Source organism: Gadus chalcogrammus, chromosome 22 (genome assembly GCF_026213295.1).
Source record: "Gadus chalcogrammus isolate NIFS_2021 chromosome 22, NIFS_Gcha_1.0, whole genome shotgun sequence".
In the NCBI taxonomy this organism is placed as follows: Eukaryota; Metazoa; Chordata; class Actinopteri; order Gadiformes; family Gadidae; genus Gadus; species Gadus chalcogrammus.
In genome coordinates, this window is record NC_079433.1 from 7721840 (window position 1) to 7739950 (window position 18111).

The 18111-nt window shown below is 43.7% G+C and overlaps 2 protein-coding genes across 2 annotated transcripts; both read left to right on the forward strand.

Moving 5' to 3' along the window:
• The first annotated feature begins 6174 nt into the window (after positions 1 to 6174).
• Positions 6175 to 11970, forward strand: tmem222b (transmembrane protein 222b). The gene is made up of 6 exons (XM_056582159.1): positions 6175 to 6382; positions 7030 to 7114; positions 7357 to 7388; positions 7587 to 7683; positions 8064 to 8194; positions 8728 to 11970. The coding sequence occupies exons 1-6, from the start codon at positions 6234 to 6236 to the stop codon at positions 8813 to 8815; spliced, it is 582 nt and encodes a 193-aa protein (XP_056438134.1). The 5' UTR covers positions 6175 to 6233; the 3' UTR covers positions 8816 to 11970.
• A 529-nt stretch (positions 11971 to 12499) lies between these two features.
• On the forward strand, positions 12500 to 14627 carry tpbga (trophoblast glycoprotein a). Its single transcript, XM_056582154.1, has 2 exons — positions 12500 to 13036; positions 13257 to 14627. The coding sequence occupies exons 1-2, from the start codon at positions 12777 to 12779 to the stop codon at positions 14107 to 14109; spliced, it is 1113 nt and encodes a 370-aa protein (XP_056438129.1). The 5' UTR covers positions 12500 to 12776; the 3' UTR covers positions 14110 to 14627.
• The last annotated feature ends 3484 nt before the right edge of the window (positions 14628 to 18111 follow it).

Here is an 18111-nt window from a genome sequence, read left to right on the forward strand (position 1 = left end):
TGTGAGTTAATTGGAAAGTATTCTACCCATAAGCAACCACAAGTCTCGAAGCACCAACGTTTTTTCATTTGGTAGCCTAGCCCAAAATCACCTTAAGCATGTCCATGTATGAAATTTGATATATATGTGTGTATATGTATGTATATATATATATATTTTTTTTTTTACAAGTGAAAAATATTTGGTTTGGGAAATATCTTGAAGTGGGTTTCAAGTAGCATAATTTAGGTCTACTTATACTAGGCCTAGACATGTAGGCCTACACTATGTATGTATACAATTCTACATGTAGGCCTATACTGTCTTTGTCATACACTAATCACAACTCACGACATTGTAAAATAGTACATATTTCAGCTTTAACATGTGGACACAAAGAAAACTAAACAAGATTATCAACACTAGAACTAGTAGTTCTTGAGTTGAGCATGGGTTTTCTCTTTACATCCAAACATTTGGTGAAGAAGTTTGACAGAGAACCTCCTTTTTACCAAAGTAGCATACTCTCAAATCAGGACAGGCTGGCTAGGGAATCAAACTCCAAGGGGAAAGGTTGTGTGTTTTGGCCCTATAACGTCTCCTTAATGATCCTTAATCCTGTGTCACTAAATTGCATGGATCAAGACCTCTTAAATTAGTAAAGAGTAAAGTAAAAGTCTTGAATTCAAACACAGTTGAGTTAAAATTTGAGGAAAGTCTAAGTCACTCAAGATGTTAGGTTAAACAGGAGACATGGCTACTCCTGTTTTTGATAGGAACTGACTTTCCAGTGAGCTCATATTTGTAATGGCTATGTATTATTCGGTTTGTTTGTATGTGGTTTTGTGTGTGTGTGTGTGTGTGTGTGTGCGTGCGTGCGTGCGTGCATGCATGCGTGTGTGGGAGTCAGCAGTGCAAAAAGCATTTGGGATGAGTGTGGACACATTTGTTTGCATATTTTAAAAGACTGTGTACATGGATGAGGGAAATGAGTCAGAAATGGGGGTGGAAAGCTCTTACTTCTCTCGTGGAGTTCTACCAAACAGCATTCAATCACTGGAGGAGTATGACAAACATGTTTATGTCTGTAGACCTTCTGACACAGTTCCAGCCGGGCACAGCCTCACAAGCCAACATCTGGATGAAGTTGGACGGTCAGCCCTCAGCCCAAACCGCCATTTCTTTTCAAACTTACTAACGCCAAAAAAAAGCTATAACTTCTGTGATCATTATTATTGCAACTCAAGAGTGTTTAAGGAAACAGATTTTCTGCTCTGCATTACAAGTTGAATAAGTGAATAAGTCTTGAGGAACCATGTACTGACATTTTGAATGCCTTTTGAATTTGTGTTTTCATTACCTGAAGGTAGGTTGATCATTTTGGAAATAAAAAGAACAAAAAATTGCCGATCATATGGTCTTGTGTGCATTCAGGGGTTCAGGAAATCCAAATTGGCTATGATTTGAATAACGATGATAATAAAGCACCTATTTTTTATTCTTGTTTCAAAATTCGAATCAGCATGAAATCCTTTGAAATAAGCAACTACTTATTTACCGATACATGTACCATACATGCAAATACATCTTCTGATTGTAACAATCCTTCTCGCTGCATTTGCACATGTGCATCTTCAATTAATCGAAATGGCAGATGCATTGTCCCATTTTTCAATTTGGGACCTGAACGCGGTAAGTGTCCATACTGAAGTGCTTTAGAGGAGGGGAAACAGAACAGGCACAAATGTATTTTTTGTAATAAATAAATTACAATCACAACAGCTATTCGGTAGCTTGGGACTGAGGGTGAAGGGTTAACTCGCTTATATTCAATTTGATGTGAGCAAGTGGTTTACTTAGCAAACATTTGTGGATTTTGTACAGCCATGTTCAACAATGCATTCTTCATTAAAACATGCCCTTTGATTGGAAATAAGGTTATGACTTATGACGTGTAACTCAAATCATACAACCTCATTGGTCATTACAATTTACCATAAATTGACTGCAAGCTTTTCAATGATTCATTGATAATACATCGGAAAAGTTCACATCTTTACACATTTCCACTTTTTATGCACCCCGCCTCAGGGTTCAACAACGCATCACTGTCATTGAGTCTGCTATAAACAACTTGTTTTCATTTTTATCTTTGCTAGTTTTCCATGCATCATTTCTTGTGTCCTTGTCAGCGAGGAAGAGCTGGATGGAGTTGCCCATAAATGACTTCCTCTTTCACAGATAACACGTTCACCTCCTTCCTGTCTAACTGCCGACCTCCCAATCCCTGATGCCTTTATTTCTATTGGCCTGTTGGTTTAAAATGCTGCTAGACCTTCCCCTCATGGGTTCATCTTTATTCTCTCTTATCTTGTCTATTGTCATGCCAACATGCCCCATTGGCTTCTAAACATGGACAAAATACTATAATCTAATAATGTTGTTGATACAGATTCCATTTGATATGGATGATCACAGTTTTATTGTCTACTGTAAATGCGTATTTGTATTATTTTCCTTTAAGTGTCTGTCTGTGGTTATTATTTGAGGTTACGAATCGTATCCTCAAATAATAAGCATTGACTGTGAATTGAATGTATTTTTCTAACATATTTACTTAAATATCAGTATGGAAGGAAAAAAATATCACTCTAAGTTTATCACTGTATAAAGCACAACATTTTACCGCCACCAGCATAAATTGAGTCTATAATCATATTTTGTAACCTTATTGTATATGTCCACTAAGTGGCGCCGTTTCCTTTGGTAAAACAACGTAAAACCCTAAATAAAATGTCAAGCTTTTCATTACTAACAGAAGAGCAGAAAAGCGTCTCTTTTGAATAGCTTGTAAGCCCAGCCAGGAGTCAATCAATTCTGTAATATCAATAATTAATTGTATTGATGGATGGCAAAAAAAACATTCAAAAATGGCAACGCACGTGTTTGAATGATTGTTTGTTGTCAACAGAGGTCAACCAAGGCTGCAAAGCTGAATAAAGGAGATCAGAAGGGTCGAATGAACAAAGGTCAGAAACCTTACTCCATCTGTGGACACTAAATCATCATCAGAACTGAAATGTGAAGAATTGATTGTAGGAGTGTCATGACTAATTTCTGTTCAGGTTTTTTTTTTGCGATCGCTTACGTCAGGAGGGTTCAGTGAAACTTAATGATACTCCTCCTGGGACCAATCAACCACCTCATTTAAAAAGAAAAAGACAATTATTCTATAATCAATGATAAGGTGTAATGATGAAAAGGTAATATGTGCATAGGATGCACTTCATTATAACAAAACTGCTACAGTACTGTATAGTACTGTACTACTTGTTCTCTGGCGAATATGACACCCAAAACAATTTCAAAATCAAGATTGTTTCTTGAGCTGCTTAGAAAACCGTTTCCCTATAGCCCTCTCCCACTTATATATATATATAGCCGGGTAACCACATAGTTAAGGGAAGCCAACTTGAAACGGGTAGCACTGTGGCATTTCACATTTCACATTTCAAACCTGTGACTGGAGCGAGGGGCTGCATGGAGTCCAGCTCCCTGAAGGAGCGCATCTCCCCCCTAATTGGGGTTGTGCGGGCCGGGACAGATATTGAAGTGACATTCTGCAGGAGGATTCCCTCAGCTCTGCTATGATGAGCCCGCGGTGCCTTCGTTTATCAACGTCTCGTCTTCCCACTTTTGCTGAGCAGTTTGTTTTTGCCCTTCACACAATATATCACCTGTCACATCTAATGGGGGCCCGCTAGTGTACACAGAGACCCTGCGGATCCCATGGGTGTATCGCCGGTTTCCAATTCTTCCATTGCTCTCGATTGCCTCAACCTTACAGCAGGCCTATGGCTGCACCGCTCTCACAGTCACGGGCTCTTGTGTTTGTGTGAGCCCGTGACTTGGTGGCTCTCGTCGTAATGTATATATATATATATATATATATATACCTCAGAAAGTATTTGTCAGTGTCCAGCGGTTGTGTTCTTCGATTATTCCCAGGATGTATTTAAAGTCCTACTGAATAAACCGTAATAAAAACATTCCTATGCATTCCTCTTTACAAAATGCACTATTGTTATGACACTATTGTGTCATAATCTATTTCAACTATTGTTGAAATAGATTACAAATCCTAAACTTCAATCTCTTTCTGTTGCACATCTATGAGCGATGTATGGCTTTGGCCTCCTCCGAACACCAGCGGTGGTTCGGGTTGGGCCCACACATAACTACTGGGTAGGCATTGATGAAATATCACGTGTGGGTAACTAAACCCAGGCTGGGGGGTGATCCTTCTCTATGGGTCTCTCTGTTTTATTTACTCACATGTTAAAGTTAATCAATGCCCACACAATAAATGCTGTGTGGGCATTGATTAAATCTAATGTTCGGGTAAATACAACAGAGAGACCCATAGAGTATAGGATCACACACAAGCCTGGAATATTTAGACTCAAAGAGTCTATAGATTCCATAGATTCCATCAAATAAAAGCTTTCATCTAGTAATGTGTGACTCTCTGTCTTTGTTAAAGACCTTGGGGCAGGTCTTACAGTTTTGCTCAATCGTTTAAACAAGTTTTCTAAAACTATAGATCAAATTCTCAAAACTCTAAACACAAACCTGAGAAGAGTTAATCATTTTGGCTAAAACTACACAAATTCTTCTCAAAACAATCTTTAGAAAGCATCAATTAAACACTGGTGGGATCAATTCAAAACACTTCCATCAAAATACTATTTACATATGTTTTGGCTTTATGAGTCCATGTTACATATTCCAATAAAATTGTTTAGAAGTAGCTCTTTCTTTTTTAAAGTTGCAATTAGGTGGTACATAAAGTATGAAGACTGTTGCCATATTGTAATACAATACTGAGAATATATCATACAAATATTGCATTGAACCGACCGTATCAGAATAGGATATGCATATCCTAACCACATTGGTTAATTGAAAATACTTACATACACACCTGAAAACACTTTCTTCCAAAACTGAACACCAAGCAGCCAGCTACAAAAAGGCCTCAGTTACAGTAAGCCATTTGGAGAACTTTGCAAGCATGGATGCAGGAAGAGCAAGAGGCAGAGGTAGAGGAGGAAGAGGAGGACAGAGACATAGAGGAGGACGTGGTGGAAGAGGCCGTGCACGGAACATTATTTCCGATGACACAAGAGCAACTTTGGTGGACCATGTCATAAACCATGGTCTGACTATGAGGGAATCTGGGCACAGAGTCCACCCTAATCTAAGCCGGTTCACAGTTTCATCCATAATAAGGACATTCTGACTGGAAATCAGGTATATCTTCAACTCTCTACTTTCTACTCTACTTAGACTGTATCTAGAGTATTTGCAGTACTGTACCATATCACATGTACTGTATTGCAGGGTGGCTAATGCTCCAGAATAGGATACAATGCCTATTTGTCTATCCAATGAGCTCCAATGGGCTAAACTCACAATCACAGCTTCGCAGAATCATTCTGTACACCTATAGTTGATAACAGTGGAATTGTGCTCAGAGTTTTGCAGGCTGCAGTCTTGTAGTTGATAGGCTACATGAGCTTCAAGTTTTCAGAATTGTGTGCATGGTTCCATTTTTCGTGTGTATTCCATCGAGAAAAACTGTAAAGCGCTGATAATCAGGATCTGGATATCTTGAAGCCTGTAACTGGATCAGAGTGATTATATTCTGCATTTTATTTGAAATACCGGGACATGATCTGTTTGGGCTTTCTGACCTGGATCACTTAATATGGGATTTCCAAATCAGATGAGTTCAAAACGTAGGCTCCTCACTTACATGGCTAAGATACTTACATAGGATTTTGTGCATAAAAATTGCTTGGAATTATTGTACAATAATACAAACTAAAAAATGATGATTGACAAACACACACACACACACACACACACACACACACACACACACACACACACACACACACACACACACACACACACACACACACACACACACACACACACACACACACACACATTCACACACATACAAATAATAATTAATATGCATTGCATGCATATGAAGCAGGAATGTGTCTTCAAAAAAAATGCTACGGTTGAAAACAGCACAACACATAATATGAACTGTCCTTTCCATCTTTAGGTGAAGAGGGTACGGTCTGGCTCGCTCCCCAAACAGGAGGGTCATGACGTCACAACACCGGAAGCAACCACTGGCGGTCCAAAGAAGGACTGGCTGCCAGGAAGTACTGCGAATGAAGTTCATCTTTCTAAGCGGTGTGATGGCGGATGTGAGTGACACAATAGACACCATGAAGAACTATCGCATAGCCTTCGAGAAGGTTAACCCTGACCTCAGCCGCTACCCGTTCTGCATCGTGTGGACGCCCATCCCCTTGCTATCGTGAGTGTGTATCGCAGCATGCACATGTGTGTGTGTACTTTTAGGCAAACTTAAGACGGAAGGATTCACAGCCCCAGCTAGCTAAACCGGTTCTCATGCTACACATAACTGTGTACGTTTGGGCATTCCTCATGTCTATAATGGAGCAATAACACAACCTGGAAACACCGGATGTGTAATCGTGACTTATGGATGTATATGCGGTCGCTGTTTTGACGGTCAGTCGTGTCGATGACAGGTCTGGTGGTCACACAACGACAGCGTCACTGGTTTTGTACGATGCCAAGATCAGCGGACTGGAGTAATCACACAAACGAGTTCAAGCTCTAATATTAATGTTGAGCAATGGGCACAACCTTTGTTTGGCTAGATTACACTATATATATACCATCCAACTGTTGTCGTTGTTGTAGTATGTGCTTGTTCGATGTTCACAACCAGTACTGGACTCCGTTGGCATCATCTGACCACTACAGTCACTCGTTTGTCAGAAGCGAGCCAGTGTGATCCTCTCGACCATTAGGTCAGATTAGTATTACGGTTACGTCACTGAGGTTTCTAATGTCCCTGGGGGTTCAACTTTCTGCTGTGTGCGTGCTCGTCTGTGGTTTAAAACTGTGTGTTTCATGTTGTTGTTTTTCGTTCAGATGGCTGCTTCCCTTTATTGGACACATGGGGATCTGCACCTCCTCCGGTGTGATCCGGGACTTTGCTGGACCCTACTTTGTCTCGGTGAGTAATCGCTAGTAGGTTCAACTACTGTTGTCATGTCCAGGAGAGTATGCTGTAGCCCAATGAAACCCGCTGTTATTGATTATTCAAAGTTTTCTTATGTATAGAATAATAGGATTATTTTCGTATGATGGCTGAATCTACCATATAATAACTTATATCCAGTCCTTCCATTTTTTTCCGCTTTTGATAGTTGGCAGTCAAATTGAACAAATATATAAAATTTTATTTTACCTTTGCAGGAAGACAACATGGCCTTCGGGAGACCAACAAAGTAAGTAGATAAAATAATGTATATCATTTAATTAAACTATTCCACATATGCCTGTACACAGGAATATACCTGTACTCAGACCTGTGCAGGCTTATCGTGTTTCTTTGAAAACATCAAGTCATTTCACCTTGGAAATGACAAAACACAATAGGAAACGAGACGGTGTGGACCCTTCTTTCACTGCCTCTTCCTGCACAGATACTGGATGCTTGACGTGAGCAAGGTCCACGCCGGCGGCTCCAACGCCTGGGACACTGCCGTCAGCGACGCGTCAGAGGAGTACAAGCACCGCATGGTAAATCACAGCTCCACCAACGCACAACCCCTCAGCAGGCCTGCAATTCAGGATTTATTGTATTATCCATTATGGTAAATGGACGGCATTTATATAGTGCGCACATTCACACACCTACGGTTGAGTCAACCATGCAAGGCGATAGCCAGCTCGTCGAGAGCAGTTAGGGTTAGGGGTCTTGCTCAGGGACACTCCGAGCCAGGGATCGGACTAGCAACCTTGCAGTCACCAGTTAAACACACTCCATCTCCTGAGCTACTGCTGCCCTAATTCGTCTATGATTATGATTCATATTTTGACCTTATGTGGTGCAAAAGAAAAAGTTACCAGTTACCACAAGTAAAAATTCTGAAACATGTATTATTTTTTTTATCGACCAGCACAACCTCTGCTGCGACAACTGTCACTCACACGTCGCCATGGCGCTGAATCTGATGCGCTACGAGAACAGCACCTCGTGGAACATGGTCAACCTCTGTCTGCTGGCGTTCGTCCACGGCAAGCACGTCAGGTGAGACCATCTGAGAACATATGGGGGTCGGTAGACTTGTTGTGGGCTGGAGCCCAGGAAACGTTATGGTTCTGGATGGTGTGGAGCCCTATAGAGCGGGTCGATGACAGTTCAGAAGGACATGTTTCAAACTTTGTCTGGAAACCCAATCAAAGGGGCGTTCTTTCTTCTGGGATGGGTATCGATCGTCAAGGATTTGATTTGCAATGGCAAATCTCTGAGAAAGTAGCACTCTGAAAAAGACCCCATCCCGACTGTGTAATCAATATTATTCATGGTTGGAATATAATTCAAGTCTGCAGGCATGCAAGTCACAGTCACAATCACAAAAACCAGTGTGTTTTTTATAACAAACAAAAGGTGCATTTGCATTTCTTTCCTCTGCTGCGTTTATGTGAGTGTTTGGTTTCTAAGTATTTACATACGCCCAAGCACCGATGATCTCCTGTCTTTATTCATTTCTGTCAATCTGTTGTCCATTCCCGGGCTGTGCTTCTCCGATGACATCACTTCCTGCCGCTTCCACAACTCAGCTGTGCCGGCTTCCTGAAGACCTGGCTGCCAAGCCTGATGCTGGTGGGAGTCATTCTCACCGCGGTCCTGGCCCTTAACCTGCGGTGACCTGGGGTCACAGAAGGACTATCGGGGAGGGTGCACCGGGTCACAACCTCACCAACCCCCCTCCCTTCAAAGCCCTGGAGTCCGAATGACCTTCTCGGCCATGGAAGGTGTTTTTTTTTATTTTGTTGAACTTTTGTGTTCAGTAGCGTTCCAGACACCGCTCAATATTCCCTGTTGGTTCTTTTTTAATGAACACACGCAATGATGAGGTTCCGCAAACGCGTGCTTCCGTTGATGGCGTTTTTCTATATTTTTGAGGACTAAAACAGCAGAGGAGATGGAACCCTGCCCTCTGAACAACGTATGCCTTATTAGGAATTAACAACGTTGGCAACATGCTTGTTTTGATGCAGTGCCCACATGTAAACTGTTAGAATGCGGCATTGTTATTGTTTTTTGGGGTGTTTGTTTTGTAGCATTGGATCCTTGATACTAACACTATTTACTATGAAATACCGAAAAGGCCTGCATCTTCTAAAACAAGAGTAATTGTTTCTATAGAATCTATATTGTCAATATTGTGTATTTTTAGATGTCCTTTACAACGGTATAACTTTGATAGGTTTACAATATCGATATCCTAACTAAGTGCATATCTGATCAACTGCAAAATAATCGGAGAAACCTCGACTATTCTTGGCGACCATAACCTGTAGCTGTAAATGAATGAATGAATGGCTGATTGCTTTTGTATTATATTGTGCCAAATGTTTATACATGCATTATGCGCCCAACCTGAGTAGTGTCCTTAAAGGGGTTAGAATACCTGCTTATTAATGTAGCAGGTAATTTATGGTTTTTTAAACGGGTATTGAGGAAGATGTGTCCCCTTTATTGACCTGGTTTAAAAAAATATATCATTGTTTGATGTAGCACAGCTGCTTTTGCCTTTCTTTAAATCTTTACATTAAATACAGTGTACAAATATTGCCCAGGAAAAGTTTTTTTCATGGATAATTATGTTTTTTCTTTTTCTTTTTTTTTTCAAAGATCTGGTAGCATTCACTTAAGCACTTTATATTTTGTTATTTTAATGGACCTTGCAGCCTTCAATGTTTAAGGTGGGTTTGGGGGAGGTATTTTTTTATTTTGTATTATTCTACAATAATCCCAAACGATGTTGGGCACTCAAAATCCGTTGCCATGGCTGTAGTGAGTGGATTCAAATCCCCTTATTGTTTGTAATCAAACAGGAGGAGGGTTGAGCCCTCTCTGTGGCTACAGGGCTAGCTAGAAACAGCAGGCAGCCAGGATCCTCAGGACTTTCTCACACACGCACACACACACACACACACACACACACACACACACACACACACACACACACACACACACACACACACTCTCACTCTTGAGAGTCTCTTGTGGCTACTGACGGCCGGGGCTCCTGCTGTTTTTGGTTTGTTGTTTTTTTCTTCTTCTTCTGCTCGCAGAGTCGCAGCGCCGTGGATCAGATTAGAAGGTCATTGTGAAATGTCTCTCCACCGCGCAACATTACGGCTTTGATCTAGGGCCCGTTGTTCCACGGTTTAACTCAAAGCAGGGTCGTATAGTCTCATGTTTAAAATGGCCTGTTTGGGAACAGCCTCATTCAGTTTCCCCATTCCTTTAACAGGACAGACAGGGGGTTGATTCAAACATTTAACCAATGCTCACAACCTTTTTGAGCAGCTGTAAATATTTCAGCAAAATTAGTAATTCATATTTTTTCAAATTTTGTGTCCTAGAACCTGTTATGTTTAGTTTTGACTGAAACTATTTTAACAAATCTCAGACACTGTTCTACTGTGTGCCTGCGTGTGCTTGCATGCCAGCATGTATGTAATAATATAAGTCTCATTGGACCTATGTATTTTTGCAGAGAAAACGTTTCACATGTATGTGGTGGCTTCACAAAACATTTCCTTGTGAGTGAACTGCCTCCATTAGTTTCCAAAGGTTGTGAGTTGTTGTGTAGTTCTTTTCACAGGTGCTTGGGTGGAAGCTGATTGTACTCCTGCTTTGTTTTGCTTGTTGCCAAGGTAAACTACTTGAAAAGTTGTGCTTTTTATGTTTGCTTGTAACAATACCGTTACAAAGGCTGTATTGGGGTTAATTCAGTCATTGCTGACAGTGCAGCAATGGTGAATCTCTACCCAAGAAGCCAGTTGGAATCTGAATGCACTGCTGCTATATTTTGTCAGCGGTAATTCATCACTGCTGCTTTTTCTTTTTTATTTCAAAATATCTTTCTCAGATTTATTATGTTTAATAGGTAGATAGGGTGGACTCTATTTGTGTCCATGGTATATAATAGGAGCAAGAAACGCCGTTTGAGTCCCTTTGGGAATCCCTGGCAAGGCTGATACAGCCAGAGCCTTCTCTGTGTTAGTGCAGGAAAAGATGCCGCGGAGGCAGTAATCACTTCTTGGCAGATACTTTCAGAAGATACACAATGGGATTATTTTATTTTTTCTGAATTTCGTGATGTATTTCTTTTCTGCGGGGCTATTAATAGCAGGGGTTTATGTGAGGTCCGCAGCGTTATGTAGCAAAGGCAGTGTTTTATGCACCATCTAGATCGATGAGTGTGTGTTTTTGGGGTTTGTTTTATTCACCCACCCCTATCCCATGAGACACCGTGACTTAACACGTGGGGTAAAACCACAACGAAATAACCTCGCCCTGTGAAAGGATTGTGAATTTGTGACACCGACAAAGAAGTATCTGATATGTTATCAAAGTGCATGTGCAGGAATGCAATATGGTCCAGCCTTTTTTTGTTGTTGTCATGGACTTAAGACTGCTGCCCGCAGAGGTGCCTTGTATCTAAGAGCCTGGTCCTGGAATGTGGAGACCTGTGGTTCCACTCAACTCACTCCCTACAGACACAAAGGACAGGACGCTAGTTTACCAGCGGCCCTGTCCATATATGTGACTATTTGTGAACACCACTCTTGATTCTCTATGACCTCATTCATATGCTTTCTGTTCCACAGCATAGTCTGTCGAACACTTATAATGGAGAGATGAAACCTAATGGGAAGAATGTATCGCCTAGCCTTCAAGTGAATCTTTGGCCTGTGAATGTATGACTCATCATAATAAAACCCTTGTTGTCTATTAAAAATCGATTAAAGATTACTGCTTTTGTATGAAAGCTTTGTTCATTTTATGCATTCACACCAGCGTGCTATAGATTGATACTGGCACATTTAGGGGTTTATTAATTTCGCCTCCTCCTGACGGGAATTAATGCAAAAACCAATGCCTTTAGGCTATATTGGCAATGCTTGTCTGCAGCACCCCCTTCATTTTCGTATTTTATTAAACAGTCTTTGGTCGTCATCAGAGTGACAGAATTTTGTAGTGAATGATCAGAGCTCTCCCAGAACACCCAGACTCACCTGGTGGGATACAGCCAATATTAGACTCAGAAAGGGGTCCAGGAATTCCTTTATATCGTATTATACAGAAACCCACGAGTTTATTTGTCTGAACGTTGTACCGAAGGAAAGAGAAAAATATGACTGTGATCAGAGTATGCTGGTAGCACTGAAGCATCCAACTGATGCTTTACCATTTGTTCATCGGGAGTGCGCGAGGGAGACGGGCGGAGATCCGGATGGGGCACGTGAAAGGCCCCTCCCCACGGATCGCACTCCGCGATGGTCCTTTAATTTCATTGTTCGAGAGAAGCGACGCCCCGCGTGCTACGGCGAGGATAAAAAAAACAAGAACGGCGAGACCCCCACTTTTTTCTCATGGAAATCAGACCCTCCCTCCCACTCACACGTGGGGCTTCACAAATGCAAAGTCGAACATTCACAGCCAGACGTAAAAAGTGCGGGGACAGGAGCAGGATGTCTCAGGCAAGCTGACGAGGACAGCGCAAGTTTCGGTATTTTTTAAATGTTGTGGTTTTCATTGATGACCACTCCTATAATTTATTGGCGTTGCATACCGTAGCCTTCTCTCCAAAATGCTGGAATTGGCACAACGCATGGTTTTGTGTGCACTGGTGTGTTCCATTTACGCGCGCGCATCTTGTCCTCCCGGTTGCGAATGTTCCGAAGCGGCTCACACGGTCAAGTGTGTGTCCAAAGAGCTGCAGACCATTCCGAAGGGGATCCCTGGATATACGAGGAATCTGTTTATCACAGGGAACAACATCAGCCGAATCGGTCCAACATGTTTCCAGGGACTGGATAACGTCACGAACTTGTCTCTGAGCAATAACAGGTAAAACGCTTTTTCTCAGACAGTGTGTAAGCCTGTTATATGCCTATTATATCTCTGAGGTTTCATAGAAAAATAATAAATAAACATTTAACATTTCTGTCATACTATCACAGGGCGCTCTGCATATGTCTCAAATATTTCCATTTCATAGTATAGTAGCTAAAATGTCCAGAATCTTCTCTCCCTCTCTATTTGGTTAATCCTCTGTGGTGTACCCCAGAATCACTGAGGTGGAATCCAACACCTTCGCTGATCTGCGCGCTCTGCGCTACCTGGACCTGAGCAGCAACCAGCTGACCGCCATCCACCCAGAGGGCTTCAGCATGCACAACCACACCCTGCGCGAGCTCAACCTCAGCCGGGCGCTCTACAACCACTCCGCCGTGACCGACCTGGCCGCCGCCCTACGCCAGGCCAGCCTGGGCTCCCTGCAGGGGCTGGACCTGTCGGGCAACGGCCTCGTCCTCCTGCCCCCGCGCACCTTCTCCCGGCTGGGCCAGCTGCGACGGCTGCAGCTCTCCAACAACTCCCTGGTGGCCATCCACAACGCCACCTTCTGGGGCCTGCAGCGGCTGGAGGAGCTGGACCTCACCTTCAACGCCCTGAAGGGCGTGCCCGAGGAGGGGCTCCGGGAGCTGGACGCCCTGCCCGCCGCCAGCGGCCTCCTGCTGGGCGACAACCCCTTCGACTGCACCTGCGCCATCGAGCCCCTCGCCCTGTGGCTCAACCGCTCCCGGGGCCGCGTGCGCGACGCCGAGGCGCCCTCCTGCGCCTCCCCGGCCACAATGAGGAACGTGACGCTGCTGGCCGCCGCCGCCCTGACCCTGCGGTGCTACCAGAGGGCGGCCGGGGCGGACCTGGCCCTGCAGACGTCCTACGTGTTCCTGGGCCTGGTGCTGGGCCTGGTGGGGCTGGTGTTCCTCTTTGTGCTCTACCTCAACCGCAAGGGCATCAAGAAGAGGGTGAACGAGGCGCGCGACGCCTGCCGCGAGGTGTGGGAGGGCTACCACTACCGCTACGAGATCGACTCGGACCCCCGCCTCTCCCAGGTGTCGTCGAACGCGGACGCATGACGCCGACTTTGATTCCCCCCCCCCCCTGACTATGAGGAGGGATGGAGGGATAGAGGGGGGGGCGTGACTTTTTTCTTACGATGCATCCAGCCTCTACCACGGGAATGTAAAATTGTATATATTTGTATATTATAAAGCTATTGCATACGTTTGGATTTTGTTGACCCCGTCGTCATGCTTTGTAGGGTGATGCATGTCTAGGCTCTCGTTGACCCCCCCCCTCCGACGTCAAACTCACGTGCTTATTTCGCTCGAGGCTTGCAGTCGCGGTTTGGTAGGTTTGTGCACAAATCGCTGACATCAAGTAGACTCTCTTGCTTTGTACAAATATGATTTGCTTTTAATTGGAGCCAAGTGCCTTTTGTTGGTTGGATGCCAAGATGCAGACTCGATTTTTAGATATTATTGGACTGTGCGTGATGAAGTGGTTTGCATGTAGAATAAGGAATCGAGAAACCAAGCAAAGCCAAGGAATAAAAAATGCATTGACAGATGTTATTGGGGTAGATGTCTGAGTAACTGGGCCTCTTTTTTCGCAAGTGAAACAGTATGTCCTGGTATGTCCCGAGACCGACAGACATTACATTTTAGTGCCCGGCTGTCCCATTCATCTCCACCTGGGACACCAGGAGTGGCACCGGGCCTTTGGTCTGCCCCCCTGCTGCCCAGGGCCGTCCCGCAGGAACGCACATTACAGCTTTCCTCCCTCCTCTCCTCGCTCTCTCGCTCTCTCTGTCTCCTTCTCTCTCTCTGTCCCTCTCTCACCGTCTCTCTCTTTCTGATTCTCTCCCGCTCTTTCCTTCTCTCTCCCGCTGTGTCTCTGTCTCTCGCTGTCTGTCTCTCGCTGTCTGTCTCTCGCTGTCTGTCTCTCTGTCCTTAACCGACTCATCAATTGAACATCCCATCCCTCCCCCCCCCCCCTCTTTACTTTGGTCATGAAACTTTTCTTTGTTTCAAACTTCCTTCTCTCCCTCCTCATTGTCAACGATGATGAGAACCAGTCGTGGTTCTCTGAATCTGCTGAGAGCAATCTCCCACCCTCTCTCCTCTCTCCTCTCTCTCTCTCTCTCTCTCTCTCTCTCTCTCTCTCTCTCTCTCTCTCTCTCTCTCTCTCTCTCTCCCCCCTCCCCCTCTCTCTCTCCCTGCCCGCTTTGAAGGGACGCCTGTGCTGTGCTCTCTACACATTTTTCTGTTTAGGAGCCCCCCCCCCCCCCCCCCTCGCTGATAAGATACAGATGAGTCCCGAACACCAGTTCATAACTTCCATGCAATGTGTTTTTCCTTCCTTCGGTGAAAAGCTAACGACAGGACTCACATTTCCTTCTCAAGCACTGGAGAGAACATGAAGGTTCCTCCAAGATAAACGCATTCCACAAATAATCCTCATGTCGTTTGAGAAGTGTTTGATGAGGACTGCCGGGTTGTTTTGTAGTCCTACTCGTCACCTGTGGCTGGCCTAAACACATTGTCTATGCATGTGTAATGAACCGATGAAAGAGCATGATTTAATGAATTCCCATAGTAAAAAAATGTTATGAATGAAATTTAATCCCCCATCTGATGAAGGACGTAATCCTTTATTTGTCGTCCATTTGGAGGTTGTTTGCCCATATACATCCTACGAGGGGGAAGCCTGTCATAAAGCACACACGAGGAATGCCAGAGGCGGTCCGTAAACAAAGACTTGGAAATGTCTCTAGCAATACTTTTGATGGATAATGTAGGGGGGGGGGGGGGGGGGGGGGGGGCGGAGTAGGAGAGAGCGGAATTGGTACCAGGCCTGAGGCAAAGGGGACCCCACTAAACACTGCAATGTTAATAAGACGAAGGAGGCGATCACTTTCACACGTGTCCTGTTTTCTCCAAGATGAAAGAACCACTAGAAGGCTGCGTGGCTCTTTTCATGTGAGAGAGGCGGAGAAGAGAGAGAGACGCTGAGGTCATAAGGGCGAGATGGTGGGGAGAGAGAGAAAGAGGAGAAGAATAAACAGAAGTGACAGAATGAGTTTGAACTCAGCCCCGGTTCCCTAATCTGCCTATAGTTAGGATTTTTATCCTTTTTATGTCTTGCCAAATTCCTCTGAATTAAATAAATAAATATATATATACAGTATGTATGCATACATAAATAACATATATGGAGTTTAGGGTATTTAATGCATGCCATTGAAATAAAACCATCGAAATTGTATTCTCAGTGTCTCACATCTTATTTAGCACCAAACAGCATTTTATCAATCAACCAACATAACGGAAGGCTTGTCAAACGTAAAACGTCAATGCCATTGAAAGCATTTGGCTATTGGTTTTTTACAAGCTGCAGTACCCCATAAAACCGGGGGCATTTACTCGCCGAGTGGGAAGCAATTGAGGCGCCGACGCCGCGAGACAATGAACGGCTCAAATGGCGAGATGTGTGAGATGTGCTTTGTTTTGTTTTTAAAGCCAAGATGTCTTGTGATACTCATCCCCCCCCCCCCCCCCCCCCCTTGCCACAAAGGTCCATTATGCTGCGCCGTAATAGGACTTAGTAGCCTATCACGATGACAAAGCGAGGCTCTGCCGTCCAGCCATTGTAAGAAGGCGTATCATCCTTCTTAATAACGTCTCCAGCGAGGTAACCCCGGGAGAAGTTTTTTCTTTTGCTCTTTACACGATAAAAGTCACGCGACGCGAGCTAGCCTATATGATAGCCCTGGCGGGTAATTGATGTCAATTGACAATAGAAAAAGATGGGATGTGTTTTCAATGTTCATTACCTGCTGCCTTTTTGGTCGTTTTGATATGAGAAACGAGAGGCCACTATATGAATTCGACATGTATACTTGTTAAGAGAAATTGGACCACTTAAAAGTTATAAGGTTGTACATTGCACATTAGCTATTAATTAATAAAACACACTTCGATTCACCTCTATTACATTTTTAATTTGGTTATTGAGTTTTGGAAGCATAATTTTCTTTAAGGAATTGAAAACGTCTTTCTTCTCGAGAATCAGATGTTTTTGAACGAGAACATGTTAGAGTTCAAAAAGTTATTTTAAAATAACTTAAATCAAAAGTCAAATTGTTGTTTGATGAGAATGCATTTGACATTTGACATTCAACGTATACATTTCAACATGCGAGTCCCTTTTTGGAAGCATACTTTTATGCAACTGCTTTTCTGGAAACATCTTGGTGCCATTAAACAGATTTAATAGCCACAATAGGGAATAAGCCTTAAAAGTGAACACCACATCTGTGGGAAATTCAACATGTTGAAAAGGAGACCACAACAGACAGCAGCATGACGCTGACTGTGGCATCCAGTCCCACTACCCAACACGCACACACGCAGACACACACACAACACACACACACACACACACACACACACACACACACACACACACACACACACACACACACACACACACACACACAAACACACACAAACACACACACACACACACACACACACACACACACACACACACACACACACACACACACACACACACACACACACACACACACACACACATACACACACGCAAACACACACTCACACACACACACACACACACACACAACACACACACCCATACACACAAACACACAGTCACACACACACACACACACACACACACACACAAACACACACATGCACAAATACACACACACAAACACACACGCACACACACAACACACACACATACACACTCACAAACACACAGTCACACGCACACACACACACACACACCCACACACATACACAACACACACACACACACACACAAACACACAGTCACACACACACACACACACACACGCACGCACACACACAAACACACACACACACATGCACGCATGCACACACATACACACAAGCAAGCATGCACGCATACACACACACACACACACACACACACACACACACACACACACACACACACACACACACACACACACACACACACACACACACACACACACACACACACACACACACACACACACA